The 24,397-nt window shown below is 46.3% G+C and overlaps 1 protein-coding gene across 1 annotated transcript in view; it reads right to left on the bottom strand.

The window, feature by feature from the left end:
- The window catches only part of LOC140403635 (annexin A5-like), a 29,696-nt gene extending 6,016 nt beyond the window's left edge, over window positions 1-23,680 (bottom strand). Inside the window, exons 1-9 of the mRNA XM_072491779.1 lie at window positions 23,538-23,680; window positions 23,368-23,405; window positions 15,575-15,662; window positions 12,093-12,187; window positions 10,739-10,852; window positions 7,478-7,568; window positions 4,845-4,924; window positions 1,850-1,903; window positions 242-335 (exon numbers count right to left, since the gene is read on the bottom strand). Of these exons, the coding sequence (XP_072347880.1) occupies window positions 242-335; window positions 1,850-1,903; window positions 4,845-4,924; window positions 7,478-7,568; window positions 10,739-10,852; window positions 12,093-12,187; window positions 15,575-15,662; window positions 23,368-23,385 (634 nt within the window). The 5' untranslated portion in view covers window positions 23,386-23,405; window positions 23,538-23,680. The remainder of the gene's footprint in view (window positions 1-241; window positions 336-1,849; window positions 1,904-4,844; window positions 4,925-7,477; window positions 7,569-10,738; window positions 10,853-12,092; window positions 12,188-15,574; window positions 15,663-23,367; window positions 23,406-23,537) is intronic.
- Between the last annotated feature and the right edge of the window lie 717 nt (window positions 23,681-24,397).

Raw genomic sequence — 24,397 nt, 5'->3', positions numbered from 1 at the left:
GGTCACTGTCTGTGTGGAGTCTGCACGTTCTCCCCGTGTCTGTGGGGGTTTCCTGGGGGCTCTCCGGTTTCCTCCCACAAGTCACAAAATTTGTGCTCATTAGACGAATTGTACATTCGTAATTCTCCCTCAGTGCACCGAACAGGCGCCGGAATGTGGCGACTAGGAATGTTTCACAGTCACTTCACTGCAGTGTTAATGCAAGTCTAGTTGTGACACTAATAAAGACGATAGTCATTACCTGCCAACAAATGAGGGACACTCCTTGAGCAGAGAATAGCAATGAATCTCTCTTCATCTGTGCCCCAGGCATTTTCACCAGCTTCATAAAGAGCCTTTAAGATACAAAGGAAAAAATGTTATCCATACTAAACAGTCAATGCGGACTTACCTCACAAATGGAGATAAACAGTTCAGAGATTGCAATACATTCAGTTTTGCTGACTGGGCCGTGATTTATTGCTCATGAAGTGGATTCCGAAGCATGTAGGCCAGACTAGATTGGCGATTTCCCCGGTTTCTAAAATGATTGTTTCAGCATGGCACTCTGCTGATAGTGGGATTTGAACCCAAGTCCTGACTGGATTACTAGTCCAACAATACACTAGGACATGGCGTGTGCATATCTCCTAGATGCCATTCCACTCACCAAAGCCACATCGGTCACACTGCCACCCAATTGATCAGAAAATGGGTGCTCACATATGAATTGTAAGATTAATTCAGTCCCACCAACATTTGAACATAGGCAGAAGCAGAAGGAGGATATTCGGCCCATCGAGTCTGCACCGACCCACTCAAGTCCTCACTGCCACCCTATCCTGTAACCCAATAACCTCTCCTAACCTTTTTTGGACACGAAGGGCAATTTTAGCATGTCCAATCCACCTAACCTGCACATTTTTGGACGTTTGCTCCCTGCTTTCTTAACGCTAATCTGTGTGTATACTGGAGATTGCCAAATCTCCCCCTCCCAACCGGTGCCCAAATTAGGAAGATAACAAGGGCATATCCCCCTAGTGGGCACTGTCACAGGCAGCATCTCCAGGCGTGAGCGGGGGGGGACACGGTCGCAGGCAGCATCTCCAGGTGAGAGCTTCCCCATGCCATGAAGTGTGGTTTTCAAACTATGAGATTTTGAGGTTAGATAACTAGGAAAACAATTCGTACATTTATACTTGGATCTCGGTGTTCCTGTGGTCATTGAGGAATGGTCACCCAAGGTTGCACACAAATAACAAGCTGAATCAGATACTGCAGGCATCCGGTTTCAAATAGGGTTGAACAGAACAACACTGGGGTGGGGGATGTGGCCATCTCCCATTAGGGAGGTAGTGATGGCCACAAGGTTTGGCCCACTTGCCATTATAGCTGGTCTCCAATGGCATGCGGTTAGTGAGGGCAACATCCAGCCACCTTTGCATACAGCTGCATCATACAATGTTTAGATTCCCTGTATGAAAACACCAAGTGTCACTACATGCAGAGGTTCTAACTGCCCATAGTGTTGCAAAGGATGGATCTGGCCACTAGTCACAGAACTCCTTGGACTGTGTGCTGTACAACCGGACCCTCATGGAACATGTGGGGAAAACACCAAGTCCATCACAGACAGCGGTCTGCATGTAATGTCCTTGAACCCCTGCAGGTAAAGGTGATGGGGGGGGGTTCATGTTGGACGGTCCCCGAGCAGACCGACTCATCACCAATACAAGCACTTAACTTGGCTGGAGAGAAAAGGCCCTCCTGGTCCTCATTTAGAGAGACAAGAGCACTCCGGAGAAGCGGTATCGATGGAAAGAAGGTTGCAACAGGAATGGAGAAGAGCAGTAATACTTATGCATTGCACCTTTGCATCATCTTCTGCTCGAGATGGATCAACTTCCCCTTCATCTCGGTTACCCTAAGTAGAGACAAAAAAAATTATGGATTTTAATTCAAAATGTAACCAGAGACAGACATAACTCCCTTGCTTGACTGCTGGCAGTAATCACTAGCAAAGTGCCTCTGCTTTACCATTAAAGCACCACCTACATTCCTGTACAATAAGATTCTGGGGTGCCAGACATACCTGGCATCAATGCCATTAGTGCTCCATTACACTGGCCTTATGGTGGGACAAGTGGTTTCCAATTCATTTCCAAATACTTCTTAATGCATTTGTCAGCAAAAAGGCGGTGCCCTCTAATCTGCTATGGCCAAGTGACTGAAAAAATACAAGGCTACAAAACAAAACAAAGTGTTGCAATGGGGGTGGGGAAAAAACCCATCAACAAGTCGACAAGCAGCGAAGGACACTGCTGGACTGGCTGTGGGGATGGGGTAGATGTACAAGCATTTGAGCTTCGAGGAGATCAGGCAGAATTCTACCCCCCCCCGTCGGGTGGAGAATCGCCAGGGCGCCGAGCGAGTCCCACCCCGGCACGTGATTCTCCAACCCCCCCCCCCCCCACCAAACCGGCGAGAATCACGGCTGGCCGCTGGGAGAATCGTCACTTGTAACGGCGATTCTCCGGCCCGGATGGGCCGAGCGGCCTGCCCAACACTACGGGTTCCTGCCAGCGCCGTCCACACCTAGTCACTGGCGGCAGGAACAGCACGGGAATGCTGGGGGGGGGCCCTCGATCGGTGCCCACTGATCGGCAGGCCGCCCTCTCTCCTCCGCCGCCCAAGATCCATCCAACATCTTGCGGGGAGGACGGCAACCGCGCATGCACGGGTGACGTGATTTACGCGGCGCCAAGGCCTGGCACGTGTAAATGACGTGATGCCGCTCCTAGCCCCCCGGGGGCAGGAGAATAGGGGGCTGGGAACGGCCTCCGAAGCCGGAGTGAAACATTCCGGTTTTCACTCTGGCGTCAGGACTCAGTCTCCCGATGGGAGAATTGCGCCCATCATGTTTGCCCCAAGGGGGTCGGAGGAAGGGTTTTGCATGCAATTATATCGGGATGGGGATGGGGAGGGGGAGGGGGGGGGGAAAGCAAGGATTTAGTGTAAACGGTGTATATTATATGTGTGGATGTTATTTGTAACAAAATTTGGTTTGGGAGTTGGGAATAAAATACAAAGGGCAGTTCAGAACCAACCAGCCCTAATGCAGTGTCGCCCCCCCAAAACCAGGCCACAAGATTGAAATGGAGCAAGTTCATAGATCATCACTGAATAAGATTGGATAGATTTTAACACTAGAAATATTCCATAGGGATTATAGAAAAGCTTAAAATATTTTACTGCAAGATAGTGTTTAGTATTTACACTTACTGTGCCTTTTCATTATGGGATACTTGGTCATGACGGTAGGGAAAACAAAGTATGTGGCGGAAACCAGAGTGGGCAACTGTGACAGCCAAAGGCTCCTCACCCTGCATGGTCACCCACCCCAACCTGCTCCCCAGATAGGGGTTTGCACCCAATTAGTGAGGTTCCATGCAATTAGTGAGGGGGGAGGGGCTCCACCCCCATCCCCAATCCCCTGGGGAGTTGATGCCCCCAAGGTATACAATATTGGCCCCCGACTCAGGCTGCATCCGATCCCTGATGAGATCAGTACCACTGGCCCAATGGTATTGCATAGAATGAATTAATACATGAAAAAAAAAAAAAATGGTTACGCCCAAACATGTTATGAAGCATTAAGAGGGCAGCACGGTGGTTAGCACTGCTGCCTCACGGCACTGAGGACCCTGGTACGATCCCAAGCCACTGTCCATGTGAGCATTCTCTCAGTGTCTGTGTGGGTCTCACCCCCACAAACATGTGCAGGGTAGGTGGATTGGCCACGCTAAATTGCCCCTTAATTGGGAAAAATAAATAATTGGGTAAAGTTACAGAGTGTTAGTCATCACTTCACATAATGTACATTCTTGGGAGGGGGAGTTCCACAAGGAGGTTGGAGATCTTTCATTTCTGCCTGGCCAGGAATATTCGCAACACAATGCATAGGAATTCCAACCCTGCAGGAACGGAAAAAGGGATCGCCTAGTTCTGGATGCAAAGCCATGGAAACGAGTCCTGTTTGGCCAGCAGAAGCACGAGCCGAGCTCCTCCCCATGGTCCCAGGCACCATGGAGGCGGCTTTGCACAGGATCGTAGAGTTCCATCAGGCCTTGGGGGGGGGGGGGGGGGGGGGGGGAAGAAAAAAAAAAAAAAAAAAAAAGTGTAAAGGCAGAAAATTGTTCCCAGAATTTAGGATCGAATTTATAAAACGGCATTTAGAGTCCAGCCTGGCCAACTAAAATCCAACCCCCGGCCAAGCTGTAGAAACTGAAGGTGACAAATCTCTGGGGTGCTTGGGAGAAACCCCAAGTATGGAGAATTTGAAGAGGAAATATTCAATTAGTGGCATATTGATATTTTCTGATACCTAAAAAGGGATTGTATAGGTCCTTAAATTCTGCCCATATGCTCATCAACATCCCACCATTGGTGTCAGTCAGCCAACTAGGCCTCAATCCCTGGAACTCAACTAAGTCATTTCTTTAATATATTTACCGCTTTACCAAGTGGTCAATGATTGGCCTGCCGTAACGAACCTCCTTAAAGCAGCTCTGGTGTCATATTTGCAAAGCATCATGGGATGTTAAAGTGCTGCACAAACACTCGAGTGGTTTCGGGGATAAAAAGGCAACACGCAAAGTCAGAACTGGAATCTTCCAGATCCCACTCGTGTAAAAAAAAAAAAAACAGGATTTACAGCTTGTCCAACAAGTTCTCAAGTGGGGCTAGAGGATGTAGAAGATGTTTTAGTAATAAGTACAGGAGTAAAAGCAAACTGAACAAAAAAGCAGTCAAGGTTGGTTTTTAAATAGACAAATTTCTTCTAAAGTATGACACAAAATATTTACCTGAACAAGGGAAATGAGAACTCGTTGAAAGTAGCTGGATGTGTCAGAGTCAATATCTTCTTCCAAATTGGAATCAAAGTCTAGAAAGATCACAGAACAGAAAATGGAGGTCCAGAACATTATAATTGTGCTGATATACATCACCAAGTACACAAAAGTGTTAATGTACATACACGACACCTAGCTAGACACTAGAGGGACCACCAGAGACATGACACAGACAGTCAACCAATAGGTCAGTAAGATAGGACATGACAAATGGGCATTCATGATACACATAGGTGACACTACCACAGGAAGGCATTACACCAACCCATATACAAGGACACTGCACACATGATCTTCCTCTTTCCAGTGGAGACTGAACACAGACACAGGGTTGATTGAACATCACTCCCACCATGTGGATTGTAGCAGACTGGTTCAGTCGGAGTAGCTCTAGCAGGATTAACAACAGCATCGAATCCAAGTAGGAGAATTGTTGATAGTTTAATAAATGTGTTAAAGCTATCTCCAAGTCTGAACCTTCCTTTGTCAGAGTGTACATCAAGGAAGCATCATATGCTACGTCAGGAGCATAACAAAAGAATAATTAGTGATCGCTACGTGCATGTACATAAGGGGTTAATGTATAATCAGTAGCACCACATGATCACTAGAGGGCCGGACCAACAGGGGTATAAAAGGCAACCACATTGGGCCTCACTCTCACTTTTGGGTGTACTGTGACCAGGACAGGAGTATAAGATTAGCTCAGATGGTTAGTGTAGTTAGTTACTGTAATTAGATTTTGTTGACCATATCACTAGCATTAATGTTAAAAGTAAAGAACTCACGTAATTGTTATAGTTACTCAATAAACCTTTTGTTACTACTGGACGAGTTAGAGTCTTCTTCATTGAGATTCAGATTCAGAAGACCTCATCAGCAACCGAGGTTTGAGTAACATATTACACTTGGTAGTGTATCAAAACATACAAAGAAGTGCAATAAAAGAATAATGATTCCATGTACATATGGGGGAGACCCACCCATTGCGAGTGCGATAATTAATGGGGGGGGGGGGGGGGGGGGGGAGAGAAAAAAAAAAAAAAGAGTATTTACTGGGAGCTGATACCAGGGCTTGACTGTGTGTGGAGTTTGCACGTTCTCCGTGGGTTTCCTCCCACAGTCCAAAGATGTGCAGGTTGGATGGATTGGCTGCGCTAAATTGCCCCTTGGTGTCCAACGGTAAGGTGGGCTTACGGGGATAGGGCAGGCGAGTGGGCCGAGATAGGATGCTCTTTCAGAGCTTTGGTGCAGATTCGATGGGCTGAACAGCCTCCTTTTGAACTGCAGGGATTCGAACTATAAAAGGAAGGGTCATCCATATCAGGATGGTGTATTGTAGAGTGGGAGGGTGGAACACAAGCAAGAGCAGAGACCAAATGGTCTGTGTTATGAATAAATCCAACTCTTGGGAGGCGGAAGAAAAAAAAAAAGCATGAACACAAACACAAGTGGGGAAGAAAAAAAAGCGCGAAACCAATAAACTCCCAGGTTCAGTGATTAACTCCTGCAATGGTTTTTAGGAATTGGAGACAAAACCAGACAGACAGAAGCAGTTAGATGTTGAAATCACAGCTTTCACAAATCCAACCAGCCATTTGTGAAAGATCCTTGGGCTCTCCCAAGCAAGTCACTCGCCTTCTCAGGAATGAAGTAATAATAATAACAACAACAACAGCTGGTCACAAGTAGTCTTCAATGAAGTTACTGTGAAAAGCCCCTAGTCGCCACATTCCGGCGCCTGTTCGGGGAGACCGGTCTGGGATTTGAACCCACGCTGCTGGCATTTTTCTGCATTGCAAGCCAGCTGTTTAGCCCACTGTGCTAAACCAGCCCCCAATAGTGAAAATAAAAAAAAATTTAAAAAGAGCAGCAACATCCATAAAAAAAGCTAGCTGGATAGAGTCTACTAATGCTACAATTAACACCCAAAAGAGTCATCATTTAGTTATTCCTTCCATTAATGATTTCCCTGGCAATAACACAAGGATTTTTACTCCATGAGCAACAGGAGGAGTTGGACTAGGCCTGGCTTGTTATTCAACTAGGAAGATCACTGGGTAGGATTCTTCAATCTGCCGCACCAGATTTCAGTGCCCCCCTGCCAGCATTGGGATCCTCAATCCAGCCAATGGGGTTTCCCCACTGTGGGCACCCCACACTGTCAGGAAATCCCCAGGCGTGAGTGCGCTGCCAGCGGAGAGGATCCAGCCCATGGTATTTAACATCTATCCTTTCACAGCCTTCAGGTGTCTCATACTGCAATATGGTGCCATGATGCCCTCGCTGCGCTGATGCATGGCTTGACTAACTGGCTATGGTGGGGGGGAAAATTATAGAATATCACACTCAACTACCTCATGACGGGAATCAAGCAGGAAATCCTGCCACGAACTTAATTGTACAAGTGTAAATGAGTTTGAACATGAGCCTGAAAATTCTTATTTTATATTCACCATCATACCTTAAATCACTCTCCTGCTGAACCAGTTTTTCCTTCAACCCACACATATATAGGCATCATTTTCAGCAACACAGATTTCAATAGTGAGCGATTTCATTTCTGTAATTAAATGGTACAGTACCTTCTTTGTAAGCTGCCACAATTTGCTGTATTTCTGCATTATTGCGAGATGCTAGAATTTCAACCAGGACATCCTCAGATGTTCCAGCACCCTGTAGCGAGAGGGAGAGAGAGCGCAAGAGAGAGCGTGAAGGCCAAGAAAGGATGAGCTCCGAGCAGGATGGTGTCACAAATACCTGGTGCAAAGTTGTACAATTCAGGCCCAGATCCAATGAGGGGGACAAAATGGCCGTTTGCCCAGGTCAGCACTGGTGTGCATGCTCCACCCAAGCTTCCTCCATCCATCCCCACTCACCATATCAAACACACCGCGGTCCCCAAGTGGGTCTTCACCCCAGTTTAGGCGGATTTCACTGGCCCAAGGTTATCTGATGTAGATTCTTTACACAAATGTAAATGTTGCCATAGTCCCAGAGGGAGAGAGTTGACTGGTCTGGATTTAGATTAATTGAGGTACAGTGCAAAGTATTGTTCTGCATACAGTCCAGACAGATCGATCGTTCCATCTATAGATGAAAGAACATAGGAGGGGCAACACAGTGGCTAGCATTGCTGCCTCATGACACTTGTCATAATATCCACTCATGTATATAATGAGATAGATAGGCAGTGACTGACACACAGAATAACCAATAAACACACAGGACACAGAACAACCAAACACCAGACAGGACACTGCAGGGGACACCACCGCTATAAAACACACGAGGCATCAAGACTCTGCCTCTTCTCACTGGATTCAGCTACAGAGATAGTCAGGGTGCACAGGGCAGTGAGCACCGTCTCCATGTGACAGAAAGCTAGTCTGGTCAAGACAGAGAGGTTATCAGTTTAGATTAATAGAGTGTCAACCCACAGCAGATGTACAGCAATCGGCAGGTTCAATAAAACAGTGTTGAACCATCTCCTGTGTCGGAAGCCTGTTTCTCGTCTCACTGCACCCAGTTGCAGTCAGTGTTTAACCCAACTCAAACACATCAGCGCCGAGGTCCCAGGTTCAATCCCAGCTCTGGGTCACTGGAACACGGTGGCACAGTGGTTAGCATTGCTACTTCATGGCCCGGAGGTCGCAGGTTCGGTCCCAGGTCACTGTCCGTGTGGAGTTCTCCCAGTGTTTGCGTGGGTTTCGCCCCCACAACCCAAAAAAAGTGTGCAGGGTAGGTGGATTGGCCACACTAAATTCCCCTTAAATAATTGGAAAAAATGAATTGGGTACTCAATTTTTTTTTTTTTTTTTTTTTTAAAAACACAGGAAATACAAATTGGGCACAGGCAATGGGAGTGTATCCAGTAGTACTGCTCAGTCGAGAAGATCAGTTCAGTCCACAAGAGGGTTATTCAGGAGGCTGGTAACAGCAGGGTGCATGCTCTCAGACATCTGTACCTCCTGCCTGAAAGTTGGAAGAGAGAATAACCTGGGTGGGAAGAGTCTTTGATTATGCTGCCCGCTTTCCAGCAGGAGATGCAGACAGAGCCTATGAATGGGAGGCAGGTTTGTGTGGTGGACTGGGATGCGTTCACAACTCTGTAGTTTCTGGTGCCAATCACCACCAGAGGGTCACCATCTAGCGAGACCATATCAGCTGCGGAAATGGAGCTCAGCAAAAAAAAAAAAAAAAAAAAAGTCAGCTCCAGTTATGGAGGATGCGGTCAAAAAAAACAAAACAAGGAAAAATTGAATTTGCTTTTGACAAGTCAGTCTCTGCCTGGGCAGCACGTTGGCACAGTGGTTAGCACTGTTGCTTCACAGCACCAGGGAGCCGGGTTCGATTCCCCGCTGGGTCACGGTCTGTACGTTCTCCACGTGTCAGCGTGGGTTTCCTCCGGCTGCTCCGGTTTCCTCCCACAAGTCCCGGAAGACGCTGTTGAATTCTCCCTCAGTGTACCTGAACAGGCGCCAGAATGTGGTGACTAGGGGCTTTTCACAGTAACTTCATTGGTGTTAATGTATGCCTACTTGTGACAACAAAGATTAGTATTAATAATAATTTTATTGTCACAAGTAGGCATACATTAACACTGCAATGAAGTTACTGTGAAAATCCCCTAGTTGCCACATTCCGGCACCTGTTCAGGTACACGGAGAATTCAACTAAAGATTACTATTATTTGCCTAGTTGTACACAGGCAGCTAAAAACGTTTCCCCAAGGACAACAGGCAGAAAAACGCTGCGTCAAGCAGCCTGGTTACAACTCTGGTCTTCATTTTACTCAACTGTCATATCCAAGAGCTACTTCTATAATTGACGCACCCCAATTAGTGCACTACCTCAAGCGACTGGATCATCAAGCTATGCAGCAATGCATCCAACCCACATTGGGGCCTGAACATAAGAGGTCCTCCCCCTTCCTGCTGAATGAGTTTGGAATCTCCCTCAAACATACACAGCACAAAACAGTGTAAATCAATTCTCACCCTCGCCAAATTAGGAATTAGTTTGAATTAAATGAGGGAATTCAGTGTGTCAAATTTCTGTCACTCAAGGTGGAATCTTTGCGCCATCTGCTGGCCTCGTTTGGTATAACAGGCTGAGCATTTTTGACGGGGTAGATGGCCAGATACAAACACCGCCCACCAAATTCACAAGTAGCTTGGATTTCAAAAAGGTACAGGACAGAATAGCTTGGACACTCGGCAGGCAAGTTTCTTTCTGGATGGGGATGAAAGTTTTATTCTGCCTGCGTTGCAAGTGTATACAGGAATTTCCGTTTCTCTTACAGCCAGTTTTCTGCACCTACCTCAGGGCACTTGGCCCAGTTCGCACTGGCTTGGCTGAAGTCAACTTCACCCGTCACTAGAATGCAGTTGCCCATGTGTCACTATGTCCCATCAACCAACCAGCTTCTCAAGAGCACACAGCATCTCCGTTAATACAAAATAAAAAAAGGAAAATATCGACATGCTCCCTCTCCAGTGAAGACAATAGGAGGACTTTGAACAAAAACAACATTGTACAACAAATCATGCTGCCCCAGTTAGTGACACCCACATCCCAACCCTTCCGATCTTTCCACAATGCAAGGTACCATCCAAGAGGAAGACAAGGAGAGAAAGCAGGGCAAAATGCCAAGGAAGTGGGTTGACGCCAACGGGTGGTAAAAGCCTGTGGATAGAAAGGGAAGACAGAGGGAGGCAAGGAGGTCCTGAGGGAGGAACGAGCGAGTCTCAGGAGTGCAAATAGACTCTGCAGAATGGAGATTGGAAGGGATAGTTGGCAAGTATTTTCTGTGCTTTGAAGGCTTCCAGTAAAATCCCAGCTACCTTCAAGGCATCGTACAATTCCTTGGCGTCATAGCGATGTGGAGGTAGGAGGAGGGCAACAACCAAGGACTCAAACTTTCCCGAGAGCTCCGACTTCAGATCGTCAATCAGGTCCTAGGGGGCAACAAGAGTGCAAGTTAACAATGTGATATTGCAAAGCCACAATGCACCGAGCAAAACGGGCAAGCATGTTCTTCGCCCTCGGTTAGAAAGGGATTTAAAGTGGTTTAAATGTTGTAACAAGCAAGGCACCTTCGACAATTCATGTTAAATATTTAAAAAAGGCAAAGAAAAGAATTTGTGATCAAGCTAGTCAAACAAGTTTGTGCCTTTGGAACGTCATGGAAAAATCACATTGCATTCAAGATAATCTGTTGCACTGTAGTCCATGGCCTTGCAATACACGTTTGCCCATCTATTTACTCAGAATTAAACAACTCCCATTTAACCTGTCACTCCCTCATCAAATTCTTCCAGGTCAAATGGGCTTCAATTGTCCATTTGCAGACTATTTAATAAAGTCAACAGAGTTTGCAAATTTACTCCAGTCTCGGCTCAGCTGAAGCTCCAGGATTAACAATTTAGAGAGCAGATTTATTGTACGCCTTGGTAAGCAAATGTGTGCCTACAATCCATCGAATGTATACACTAGGATCAAGTTTTTGGCTCAGATCTCTTCCCACTGGTCTCTCTACATACTGTGGTATGCTTCCATGAATGCACACTGTCCTCTAGTGCCTCACCTGCCCAGGAGGAGTCTTCATGGCTCACTGCATCATTACCATGGTGGTTTAAAGAGCCCCAAAGCAAGTCTTAAATAGAAGAGGCATTAGGTCAGGTGACCAATTGCCTGGCCAAAGTAGTAGGCATCTTTTGCAAGCCAATTACCACCAATTGGCTTTGCCAGGGATATAGTCAAGGACAGGGTTGGAGGATGTAACAAGACCATGGCGGAATCAGAACTAAAAGACATTGATGGACCACTGTAGGTCAGGGAGTACAGGAGTCAAGATACAGGTTGATGAGCGATGAGCACCAGTCGATGGTTGGAAAGTGGGAGACTGCCCTGGAGAGCATGGTTATTGACAATCCCAAAGCACAAGTCAGAACCTATACAGGGGCATCACTCCTGCCCTCGTCAATGTATAGCTGCACGCTCTTCTACTCCATTCCTCAACTTTGCCCAGTCTAGGAGTGCTCAGACCAAGTGAAGCACCCATTCGGAGCGGAAAAAAACTCCCACGGTTTAGTGCATATGCACTCCCTATGTTGGCAAATCCATTTTGGTGGCTTCATGTACAAAGCATTTGGGGGGGGGGGGGGGGTAAAAGGAGTGCAGTTTGACAAGACTTGCCTTTCCAATTACAGTTTTGTAGGCACGAAGGATCTGCTGGCGTTGGTTGTTACTGCGCTGTGCCAGTATGTCCAATATGATATCTTCATCAGTTCCTGTAAATAACGATCAAGGCCTTATTAATACACCAGCAAAGGCTAATATCGACAGGGAAATATCAATGCGGGATTTTGCAAACCTGGTCTCTAGTAAAGCACAAAACCGTGGTGCAGCGTTTAGCACTGCTGCCTCAGCATCAGAGACCCAGTTCAACTCCAGCCTTGGGTCATTTTCTGAGTGTGTGCGGAGTTTGTATGTTCTCGCCCTGCGTTTCCTCCGGGTGCTCCAGTTTCCTCCCATAATCCAAAGATGTGCCTGTTAGGTGGACTGGCCATGATAAAAATTACCCCTCAAGTGTTCAGGGGAGGCTAGGCTATGGGGTGAGGTGGACATGGATAAGAGTGTGCGTTCAAAGGGCACGTGCAGGCTCTGATTTGTCAAATGGCCTCCTTCTGCACTGTAGGGATGGATTCTATGACAAGCCAAGGATGGGGTGGGTACAGGAGGAGTGAAATATCTTTAATCTAGGAGAAGGATGGCTGATTGCAATGTTTAGCATCAATTGCGATGAGTCCACTGGGATAGTTGTGTTACAGATGTTGAACATCCCTTATTTACAGGTGTTGAATATCCCTTTGAGAGACTTTGAACGCTCTGGAATCCAAGCAGCTCCTGTCCCATTCCGGTGGGCTGAACACACATGCGTACCCTTCCAATTGATCCCCCCCCCCCCCAGCACTGACTGGTGACTCAGGCTGTGTCCAAGGGTCTTTGCAGCTTGGTATTCCAAAAACAGATTCCAGAATCGGAGACATTCCCTGCCCGGAGCCTGGCGATTGGGATACTCAACACTTACAACATTGTTATTCATTGTATGTGGGAGTCACTGGCAGGGTTGACATTTATTGTCCCATCCCCAATTTGTCCTTGAACCAGGCCATGGTTTAGCACAGGGCTAAAGAGCTGGCTTTGAAAGCAGACCAGCAGCATGGTTCAATTCCCATACCAGCCTCCCAGAACAGGTGCCAGAATGTGGCGACTAGGGGCTTTTCACAGTAACTTCATTTGAAGCCTACTTGTGACAATAAGCAATTTTCATTTCATTTCATTGCTGTGGGTCTGGATTCACACGTAGGCCAGATTTTCATGGTAATCATTGTAGAATTATAGAACAGAATTTACAGTGCAGAAGGAGGCCATTCAGCCCATCGAGTGTACACCAGCCCTTCCAAAGAGCACCCCACTAATGCCCATACCTCCACCCCATCCCTGTAACCCCACCGAACCTTTCAGACACTAAGGGGCAGTTTAGCATGGCCAATCCACCTAAACTGCACATCTTTGGACTGTGGGGAGGAAACCGAGACAGACATGGAGACAGTACAAACTCCACACAGACAGTCACACCCAAGGCTGGGAATTGAACCAGAGTCCCTGGAGTTGTGAGGCAGCAGTGCTAACCACTGTGCCTTGTCATGCTAGAGGTGATTTATTTATTTAAATAAAATTCAAATTTCACCTGGATTTGAACCCAAGTCTCCAGATAATTACACTACACTGGGATCACTATATGCCACCACCATTAACCCTATATACACACACACACAAAGTAAAATAAATACTCAATTTTAAATTCTTGTATACCACTGCTCCCAAGTTCAATGTTTAAAATATCTCAAATCTTAAAAACATCCTATGAATTTTCTTGTACCCTACTAATTGCATCAGGGCCTCAGCATCATTTGTAGGGTTCGAAAAGAGCGTTAAATTTGGCAGCCAATTAAATTTTCAGTCAACCTTGATCGAGCGCCAAGACGACTTTCCTTTTTAAAAAAAAACAAAGCAACTCGCTAAGGCTGCTCCGAGAATTGTTTTCCCCCCAGACAGACATTTCCAAACCATCTTGAGGGACCAGCCAACTTCGGAGATTAGAATGCAGGTCCCAAATTGGAACATTTGTTTGTCACAATCTGTTTTTCCCCTCTTCCCCCACACACGAGTCAGTGATGACTGGTGGAACAGTTTGGGTTAGCATGCAGAGACTAGTTGGCCTGATGGAAGGAAAAACACCTCAAGTTATTGACCGAGGCACAGATGTCAGGCGAGCTGGGAAACACCGATTGCGCAAAGTTGCACACAGCACGGTCATGATATTCAGGTGAACATCACAGCACATACATACACACAATGATGGACAGATCAACAGACCAATCAACACAAAACACGACATCCAATCATGGACAAGAACATACACAGTACAAAGCAGGGAACACAACACTTCCTGGGCACTCGAGCAGGAGGGGGCTCAGGGCACATACCTCATTGCCAGCCACTCAGAGGTTCACCATGTGCTGAATACCAGAGTTTAATATGTTAATAGTTCATAGAAATAAAACTGCGTTGTACCATTCACAACCGTGTTGGTTCGTCTGTGTATCAGAGTACCCAACACTTCATGGTACCAGGAGTGATTTGACACCTACCCACAAATCTGCCATCCTGCGCCATGGACACCGTCAACACACCGCACAACATGAAGTCATTCGTGAGCAGGAGTCCGCATTAACAGGAGATGTGGTTCCCCAAGTATGGAGCAGGAGGAAATTTTAAAAAGCTTTTACACTGCATCTGGCCAGCGTTTGATGTTGACAACAGGTGGTGTTCTATTTCCCCATTGTCATTTTGTTTAACAAGAACAAGGAGTCCTTTAGCAAAGCCAACAGAAGCTCAAAAGATAATCACATCAATTTCCAGCATTATTGCAGACATGGAGAGCAAAGGTGAGAATAGAGGAGAGATATCAGTTAAAGAAACCTCTCTTCCCAATTTAAAATACAATAGCATTACGAGTAATGCATTAGCTGGAACCAGGATTAATTAGGAAACGCGGGCAAATTTATCCCAAGGTAACAAGGAGCTGCAGTTATAGTCAGAATCCTCTTGGACTCGGGAAGTTTGGGAGGGCTGAAGGGAAATCAGCTTGGTTTCCAATTTCTGACCGTGACTCTCATGCCAGTAGGGACAAACATGGACAGAAGAGATAGATTTCAGCATCTCCCAAAAAACAGCTCACTAACACATTCTCCATCACTACGTGGGCTCACGTATGAGCACCAAGACTCTTGGGCAAGGCCCCGCCCCACCCTTTAACTCATGCCATTCTGAAATTTGAAAAGACCCATGAAGATCTGGACAGAGTTTCCACTGTGGGGGTTGTCCAAATCTAGTGACCATAAATACAAGGACAATTTAGAAGAAAAACTGTCACCCAGGAAGTAGTGGGGATGGACGATTGAGGCAAATGGCATAGATGTCTATATGGGGCTGTTGGGGATAATAGACGGTATACCAATAGGGTGATGTGAAGTGGGAGGAAGCTCGGAGAGCAAATACAAAGCATGGCAAAACGGACAACATAACCAAAGCTTTTCTGGTCCCCTTACCAAATCCTTTCATCGCCTTGTGCAGTGTCTCCGCATCCTGGTCAGCATCAAAATCTGGAAAGTCGTGGATTGTACCGCTCGTCCTTCCCTGGGCACAGTAAAGTGGATTATTTCAGATGTGTCATTTGCAATTCAACACATGCTTCAGGCAAGGATACAAGCCAGGACCAACACCAAACCACCCGGTGATTTACTGCTTCCCTCAGGTGCACGAGGCTCAGATTCAACCAAATTTGTAAGAGAATTACTAGATATCGAATATTTTATTGTCTTTGATTTATTTATTGTCACATGTACCGATAGAAGTATTTTTCTGCAGCCATGGGAATGCACACAGTAGACAAAAAGAATCATCAACAGAGAACATTGCCAAATGGTACATCGACAAACCATGATTGGTTACAGTGCAGAACAAGGGGCCAAACAAAGCAAATACGTGAGCAAGAGCAGCATAGGGCGTCGTGAATAGTGTTCTTACAGGGAACAGATCAGTTCGAGGGGGAGTCATTGAGGAGTCTGGTAGCTATGGGGAAGAAGCTGTTCCCATGTCTGGGTGTGCGTGGTCTCCAAATGCTGTCTGCCTTCCTGAGACAGCGGGAGGTGTAGACAGAACCAATGTGAGGGTGGCAAGCTTGCTGGGCTGAGTTCACCACACTCTGTAGTTTCTTGCAATCTTGGGCTGAGCAGTTGCCATACCAAGCTGTGATGCAGCCCTATAGGATATTCTCTATGGCACTATATCTTAAGGGGCTGGTTGAGCACAGGGCTAAATCACTGGCTTTGAAAGCAGACCAAGGCGGGCCAGCAGCACAGTTCAATTCCCGTACCAGCCTCCCCGAACAGGCACCGGAATGTGGCGACTAGGGGCTTTTCACAGTAACTTGATTTGAGGCCGACTTGTGACAATAAGCGATTTTCATTTCATTTTTACATCTGTAGAAGTGGTGTTGAACAGCCCAATGACTCCAATAGTTAACGTATAGAGAGAATAGCATCTGGCTCCACTCTAGCACTCAGTAAAAGCTCCAGAGTCATGACTTGGGTGAAGAATCAAAGGGTTTTTAAACTCAGATGGGTTTTTAAAAAAAAAAAGGGACAATTGGGGATGGGCGCTGCACACCAAGAAATACTGCCAAACCACCAATCAAAATCTTCTCCCCACCCATTAAACAGGAGGCATAGTTTGTTTTTAAATCAGCTTTTCCTGCATTACAGTAATTCCAAATCTCATCAATTTACAAAAGAAACATTTACATGGGACCCCAGAGCAAAGGCAGGCCGGCAATCAGGCAATAGCCCTTAGTTATTTTAATGTTGTAAACCCTAGGATCTGGACAAGCAAAGATAGACAAGTGGGAGGTTTAATGAGAGAATTCCAGAGTGTTAGTCAGGCAGCTGAAGGCACAACTACCAATGGCAAGAGTTAAACCCGGGATGCACAAGAATTGGGAGGAGCAGAGATCCCAGAGGGAGTGTTTACAGAGATAGGGAGGGAGGCCTTACTACTTATTAAAAGGCACCAGCATTCGGAGAGGTTGGTGTGTTAAAGGAGATGGCACAAATTTTTTTTAAAATCAGTATATTTAGCATTTGTATGCAATTGGGGGTCCAAATTCTTAAAAACGTGCATTATGGTGAAGTAAGCATTTTGGTTACAGCAAAGGAGATCATTCAGTCCATGGATTCCCACCCCCCCGGATGTGGGCATCAGTTGCTTGCTAGGGCATTGCGAGGGCAGGTAGGAGACAGCAATTTCCTTCCCTAAAAACAGATGAACCAGATTTATTTATTTTTAATATAAATTTCATAGTCTTATGAATCGAAATGTCACCATCTGCTGTGGTGGGATGTGAACCAGTGTCCCCAGAGAATTACTCGGGGGCACAAGCCCAGTGACAATACCACCTCCCTCATCTGAAGAGCAACCACACATCCTCACTCCCAAATTTCTCTTTGCCAATACTCTTTCGAATGCTATGTTAGCACTCATCCTAACCAGGGTAAAGGTTTCTCCACCAGCAAAGACCCCCCCCCCCCCCCCACCCATGGCAGGAGTCATGATATTGAACACTTTATGAAACTACCTCCCAACCTCATCCCTCCCCTGTCCCACTCACCCAAGAACACTAGCTCCTGCAAACTACCCGTGCAATTTTTTTTGTTTTTAAATACATAATTTGTCATTCTCTAGCCTTCACGGGGTTAGACACCATGATCAAAGCTGAACCAAGAGTTTAACAAAACAAAAAAGGTTTACCTGTGGTAAACCACTGTTACACCTGTATTAGGTGATGTACGGTAGGACCTGTACTACAGGTTCGCCGGTAGTCCCTGCCTGCTGGCTCCGCCCAGTCGGCGGAGTATAAATATGCATGTCCTCCATTCAGCAGCCATTTCGCCAGCTGCTGTGGGAGGCCAGACATCTTCGAGCAATAAAGCCTCAGTTGTATCCAACTCTAGTCTTTGTTCAATTGATCATGCCGTGCCTCATTACCATAGTATTGTGTACTTGCAAACATTTCCTGTTCAGATAGGCAGGTGGGATAATTTGCATGCATGAATAAGATTTGTCTGTCAAGTGTGCAGTTTAGTGACACAGGTCCAGTGGTGTAGATGCACCCACTGTGCTGTTAGGGAGGAGTCCCAGGATGTTCCCAGCGACAGCGAAGGAACAGCAGATATATTTCCAAGTTAGCGTGGTGATTGATTTGCAGGAGAACCTCCAGGTGGTGGGGTTCCCCAGTGTCTGCTGCTCTTGTCCAACTAGGTGCAGAGGTTTGGAATATTTTAATGCTTCATTAAAAAACTACGCCTCCTGTTTAATGGGTGGGGAGAAGATTGTGCTTGGTGTAGATTGGCAGTATTTTTTCTTGGTGCCCAGTGACCATCCCCAATCGTCAGTTTTAAATCATCAAGGGTTGGCAAGACCACATTTTGCAACACTCATGGCAAAGTTAGATTATGTAATAACAGTCATAATATACACCAGTATACCATGGTGCAGACACACACTGATGGACACAGTGGGACTCAACACAACACCGCAGCCAATCACCAGTTAGAGCACACGCACTATAAAGACAGGGGGCATCAGAGTTCCCTCTCATTCGAGCTGCACCTTCCTAGTAGGACAGAGCTCACAGCCTGCAGCACAGACAGACATTCACCATGTGCTGAGTGCATCGACTGGTTAGGACAAGGCAGGGTCTTTCGTTAAAGCTAGTGTCGTGTTAACCCACAGTCAGAGTATGTTAAACAATTAGTGATTCAATAAAATAGTGTTGCACTATTTCAAGTGTTGGTGACCTGCATGTGTTCCACGGATACAGAACACCCAACGCATCAATAACTATAAACAAAACTGGGGAATTTTAAAATACAGGGTAAACCTACTCGCCCATCATCCCTGCAGAGATGATGCATCATAGCAGGAGTGAAAAGTTCCATGTGGCCAGCTGCTCACTCACCGTTTACCATCACCCCAGTTTACACAGCACTTGTGGGAGGGGCGGGTGTCAGTCCTGTGGTTCTGAACAGTGACAACCCTGTTGTTGGGTCCCTTTCAATCGATGGATGGGGTTAAATGCAGAAGCTGCTGGAGACACTGTTGACACAAGCACCCTACACAAGCAGAGTGTGAGCAACTTGATGCAGAGGGTCTGCAGCAAGGACTTTAATATTCAGCAGATGAGAGAGAGAGAGAGAGAGAGAGAGAGACACACACAGACAGATCAGGAGATCAGAGTTTGCCTTGGAATAATAATCCATCCATATCAACGGTCACATGGAGGTGGAGTACCAAAATCGGAGCAGGATCAAGATAGCATTGTGATTATAAACTCCCCCATTGTAGTCCCTGCCACACCCAGGAAAGAGCAGCTGCACTTCCCCCTGATTCACTGCCTTGTGATTCAGAGTAGGCTGGCCTGCTGAATCACAAGACCCGGGCTCGACTGTCTGCCAAAGCATTCCTGCATCATTAAACCCAATTTACTGCCGTTATGATCGCAGAGTCCATGCTGCTTTATGGCAACAAGGTGCCAACATTAAGTGTACTACAGTGTTGGACAATGCCAACCTCATTTTGGCACGGAGACAGGGTAAATCTTTTTTGCTTCCATTCAAATACTACATCCAATCCAGCCTTCAGTTAATGTCTTACTCGTTCTTACTTCCACTACCACACCAGGAGGTTGAAATGGCAGAAGTCGGTCCCTGGTTTGGAAGCATGTGGCAGTCAAATCGAAAACACCCCATCAGCTCCTTAACCATCTACTTCCAGCTCTGCTGCTGTCTCCCTGCTCACTCACCAACGCCAGCTCTGGTCCATGGCCTTCACCAAACCCCCTATCCGTCACTAACCTACCTGGCCACTTGTCTCAATCAGTACCATCATTAATCCCAAGTATGCCTAGAAGTATGAACAAGCTTGGGTCAACAATTGTTTTGTTAACTCTCTCCCCTCCCCACCTCCTCCATGATGACCTCTTGAATTTCTAAATCAATGAGAACATTTCTGTTGGTCTAACATTATGGGGGTATCAATCAAGCACCCTTGGTCAACTGCAAGCGAGTGGGAAGAACACGGGATGGACTGGATTTGTGAGTGCAGGTATGAACTGGACAGGCTGAATGGCCTGTGGTGATATGCCTAGGAGCTATATCATAGTTGGATAGTTGTGTGACCTCCAACCAGCATTTGTACAGACACACCATGAGGTCTCTAGACCAAGGTCATGTGACCCGTGACTCAAGGGGAGACACATCCGGCCACCTTCAGAAGATTGAGGGGGTAATAAGACATGCACCTAACACATGACCATTCACATGTAAGTTCCAGAGGAGTAGTTAGCAGACTTCATGATGAAGTGCCGTGTATCAAATTGCACCTTACCACATGAGACTAAGATTCTGGTTTGGACAGTGTTTGGTGAACTCATTCATGAAGTACAAAAGGACCAAATACAACAGCCTCTTTCTGCCCAATAATGGCTATCACAAGATCATCCGTGGGAAGATCATCATTGGTTCCTGATGATTGCAGCATTTAATGCCAACTGCAACCCAGCTAAATGAAAATCACTTTGGGGCTAATATTATGGCAAACAACATTCATACTACAGTGATCATACCACATCACCTGGCCAGGAGGATTAAAATTCCCTGCCCAATATACTTGACAGGGGTGGGTTCACAAGTGGCTACAGGGTCAAGAGGCTAGGACTCCCCATTCACAGGAGGCATAAGTCCAGACCGTGGGGAATACACACAGCGAGGAGACAACCTCAATCAGATAAAGCAACCCACTTGGGATCAGTGCTCCCATCCAACCACTCCCATCACGAGAAGGAAAGGGGTAGCAGACACACAACAAACCACAAGTTTCCTCCAAATACACACCACCCAGGCTTGGAAGTGGCCGTGTGGATGGATATATCTACACCATAAATCATGGATCAATCATCCAAGAAAATGGCTCCCCACCAGCACAAGAAGGAATGGACAACAAACACTGGCTTTTCCCAGCTGCACTATTTCCCACAAGTTCATCCCAAACTACTTCATAGCCAATAATTACTCTTCAGGCTCGCTCATTCTCTTCCCCTTTACCCACCCCCAACTTTATGTCAGTTCTTGTTATTTTCTTTCAGTCCTGCATATATGGAGAGATGTGTTGCTTCCTTGATAAATGTCAGAGCCAATTAGCATGTTGCTGGATCATATAAATAGCAGCAAGATCGTGACCAGCATTTTATTTTGATGGACTACCACAAAAAGATATTTAATACTCCCAGCTCTGCACAAACAAGAGTGGCAACAGAAATTTGATGAGCGGTAAATAGTACAGGAAAGGGGGGGGGGGGGGGGGGAAAGACAGTGGCCTGATCGCTGGATTAGTAAAGCAGGGCCCCAGGCTAATGACCTGGGGATGGAGTTCAAACCCCACCATGGCAGCTGGTGGAATTTAAATCCCAGTATTAAAGTGGAATTATAAAGCTAGTCTCTGTAAAAGGTGACTATGGAACATCAGTTGTCAGGCAAGACACTCGTACCGGCAGAGGTTATTCATAGCATTTACAGTGCAGAAGCTTTAGGCCAGTCCAGTCTGCATCAGCCCCTTGAACAAACACCCCATTGAAGCCCACACTGCCAACCTATCCCCAGACCACCACCCAACAATTTTGGACACCAAGGGCAATTTAGCATGACCAATCCACCACATCTTTGGACTGTGGGAAGAAACCGGAGCACCCGGAGGAAACCCACGCAGACATGGGGAGAACGTGCAGACTCCACACAGACAGTGACCCAATTTGGAATCGAACCTGGGACCCTGGAGCGGTGACTGTGCTGCCCATTTTTTTTTTAATAAATCTAACCCTACTGCTATCTTCCATAGCCCTGTATCAATCCCCAAACTGAGGGCCACGCCCTCTCAACCTTGCCCACGGGGTGGTGATCCTCAGGTTAAAGTCATATCAGTCAACGCACCCCCTCAAGAAAGCAGCCTATGGTCATCTGGGACTATGGCAATCTGGGAAGAGCAACAAATGTTGTGCCTTGCCCGTGAAGGCCACAGAATGGAGTTGTTCTGTCAGGCCGAAATATATAGTAACAGTTCAAAAAAGTTCAAGTTAGTGGCAGTTTAAGTCAACTAGCTCAAGTCAACTAGCAAGTGTTATCTGATTAAGAGATAGTAGCTGTTATGGTTGGTCCTTGTCGGACTGTTGTATCTATGATATAAATGCAAGTTTATTTCTCATTCCTAGGTGAAGAACTATTTAATTCAAACTGCTCACTGGCAATCAATTGCAACCAATTTAAAAGTTGTTTACACACTTTTCCCAAATAAGCAAAAATGTCACCCCAGCCTACTGACAACTCATCTAGTTATAGAATTTACAGTGCAGAAGGCAGCCATTCGGCCCATCGAGTCTGCACCAGCCCTTGGAAAGAGCACCCTACCCAAGCCCACACCTCCACCCTATCCCCATAACCCAGTAACCCCACCCAACAATAAGGCCAATTTTGGACACTAAGGGCAATTTAGCATGGCTTATCCACCTAACCTGCACATCTTTGGACTGTGGGAGGAAACCGGAGCACCCGGAGGAAACCCACGCACACACGGGGAGGATGTGCAGACTCCGCACAGACAGTGACCCAAGCCTGGAATCGAACCTGGGACCCTGGAGCTGTGAAGCAATTGTGCTAACCACCATGCTACCCGAAACTCAGGTGGTCCACCAGAGAGTCAAGTGTTTGCTTCAATTCCCCAAGAACGACGGGGAGTCTAAGCTAATGGGTTCCTCAGGGCAAAAAAGAAAGCTCCATACATTTTAGGGAAGTCGCCACTGAACTAGTTTCGGAGATTTATATCCATCAGAAAAGGGCAGTCACTCAATAAGCACAGCCCTTCATAGACACCCCTCCTGCATGAGGAGTAACCGGATGCGAATTACATTGAAAATGTTTTCCATAAATTACTTGGCAGCATCTTGTAGAATTGGCAAACATTCAAGCTTACTCACAAACATTTAAGTTTACTCACACATTAAGGTCAGTCAATCAACTCTTTATGAGTCTTTATTACCAATGAGCCCTTCTTGACTAAATGCTGGTACTAGTTTTGTATTGACAACATTTTCCTGAAAGCTAGGTGCAGTATTCCCTAATTCTCTGCACAGATTCCAAAATGCTGGAGAAGGCCAACGCACATAGCAGCTCTGCTATCGGAATTATCACCAGTATTTCTGCTACACACACACACATGAATTACAGACTTCACTTACCACGCCTTTGGCTGCCATGGTTCACAGTCAAGAGTTTTCTGTTGCAAGCAATTAAAAGAAAATAAAAGTAATTTAGCTTTATCAGTTTTCGCAAAGTACTTAAATATTATATTCCCTGCAACCCCCCATGACCAAATATGACATTAAATCATTGTATAGCCCAAACAAACCTGCTTCAAAGGAGACTGGTTTCTTTTTTCAAAATGCAGTCTGTGCCGATCATGAAAATGAGAGAGAGAGGGCCTGCCTTTTCTCTTGGGAAACCTTCGAAGGCTGTTTCTGGATTGGTTGGGAGCCTGGAAACCTATTTGAATAAATAACTCATGGCAGGAAGTTGGCCAAGTGGCCTATGAAGAGCTGCTTAATCCCAAACTATTGTGGGTCTGCACAAAACCAGCACTGGACTAAATCTAGTCACTCAGGCAGAAGGTTTTCCCGAGCTGTGGCTCTCATTGGCAGAGGGCCTAAAATGACATCCACCCAGTGTGCAGCCTTCTAGTTTACAATGCAGAGCCAAGAGCAGGGAGGAGGAGAAGGGAAATGTTACTTTTAACCACGGACCTGAATAGAGTGGACAGGCAGCGCGGTTTCACAGTGGTTAACACAGTTGCTTCACAGCTCCAGGGTCACCAGGTTCGATTCCCGACTTGGGTCACTGTCTGTGCGCGGAGTCTGCACGTCCTCCCAGTGTGTGCGTGGGTTTCCTCCGGGTGCTCCGGTTTCCTCCCACAGTCCAAAGATGTGCAGGCTAGGTGGATTGGCCGTGCTAAATTGCCCCTTAGTGTCCAAAAAGGTTAGGTGGGGTTATTAGGTTACGGGGATAGGGTGGAGGTGTGGGCTTAAGTAGGGTGCTCTTTCCAAGAGCCGGTGCAGATTCAATGGGCCGAATGGCCTTCTGCAGTGTAAATTCTATGAATCTATGGTATCCTTTGATGTGGAGATGCCGGTGTTGGACTGGGGTGAGCACAGTAAGAAGTCTTACAACACCCGGTTAAAGTCCAACAGGTTTGTTTGGAATCACTAGCTTTCG

The sequence above is a fragment of the Scyliorhinus torazame genome, chromosome 28 (genome assembly GCF_047496885.1).
Source record: "Scyliorhinus torazame isolate Kashiwa2021f chromosome 28, sScyTor2.1, whole genome shotgun sequence".
Taxonomy (NCBI): Eukaryota; Metazoa; Chordata; class Chondrichthyes; order Carcharhiniformes; family Scyliorhinidae; genus Scyliorhinus; species Scyliorhinus torazame.
This window is presented reverse-complemented; position numbering and strand designations above follow the sequence as displayed.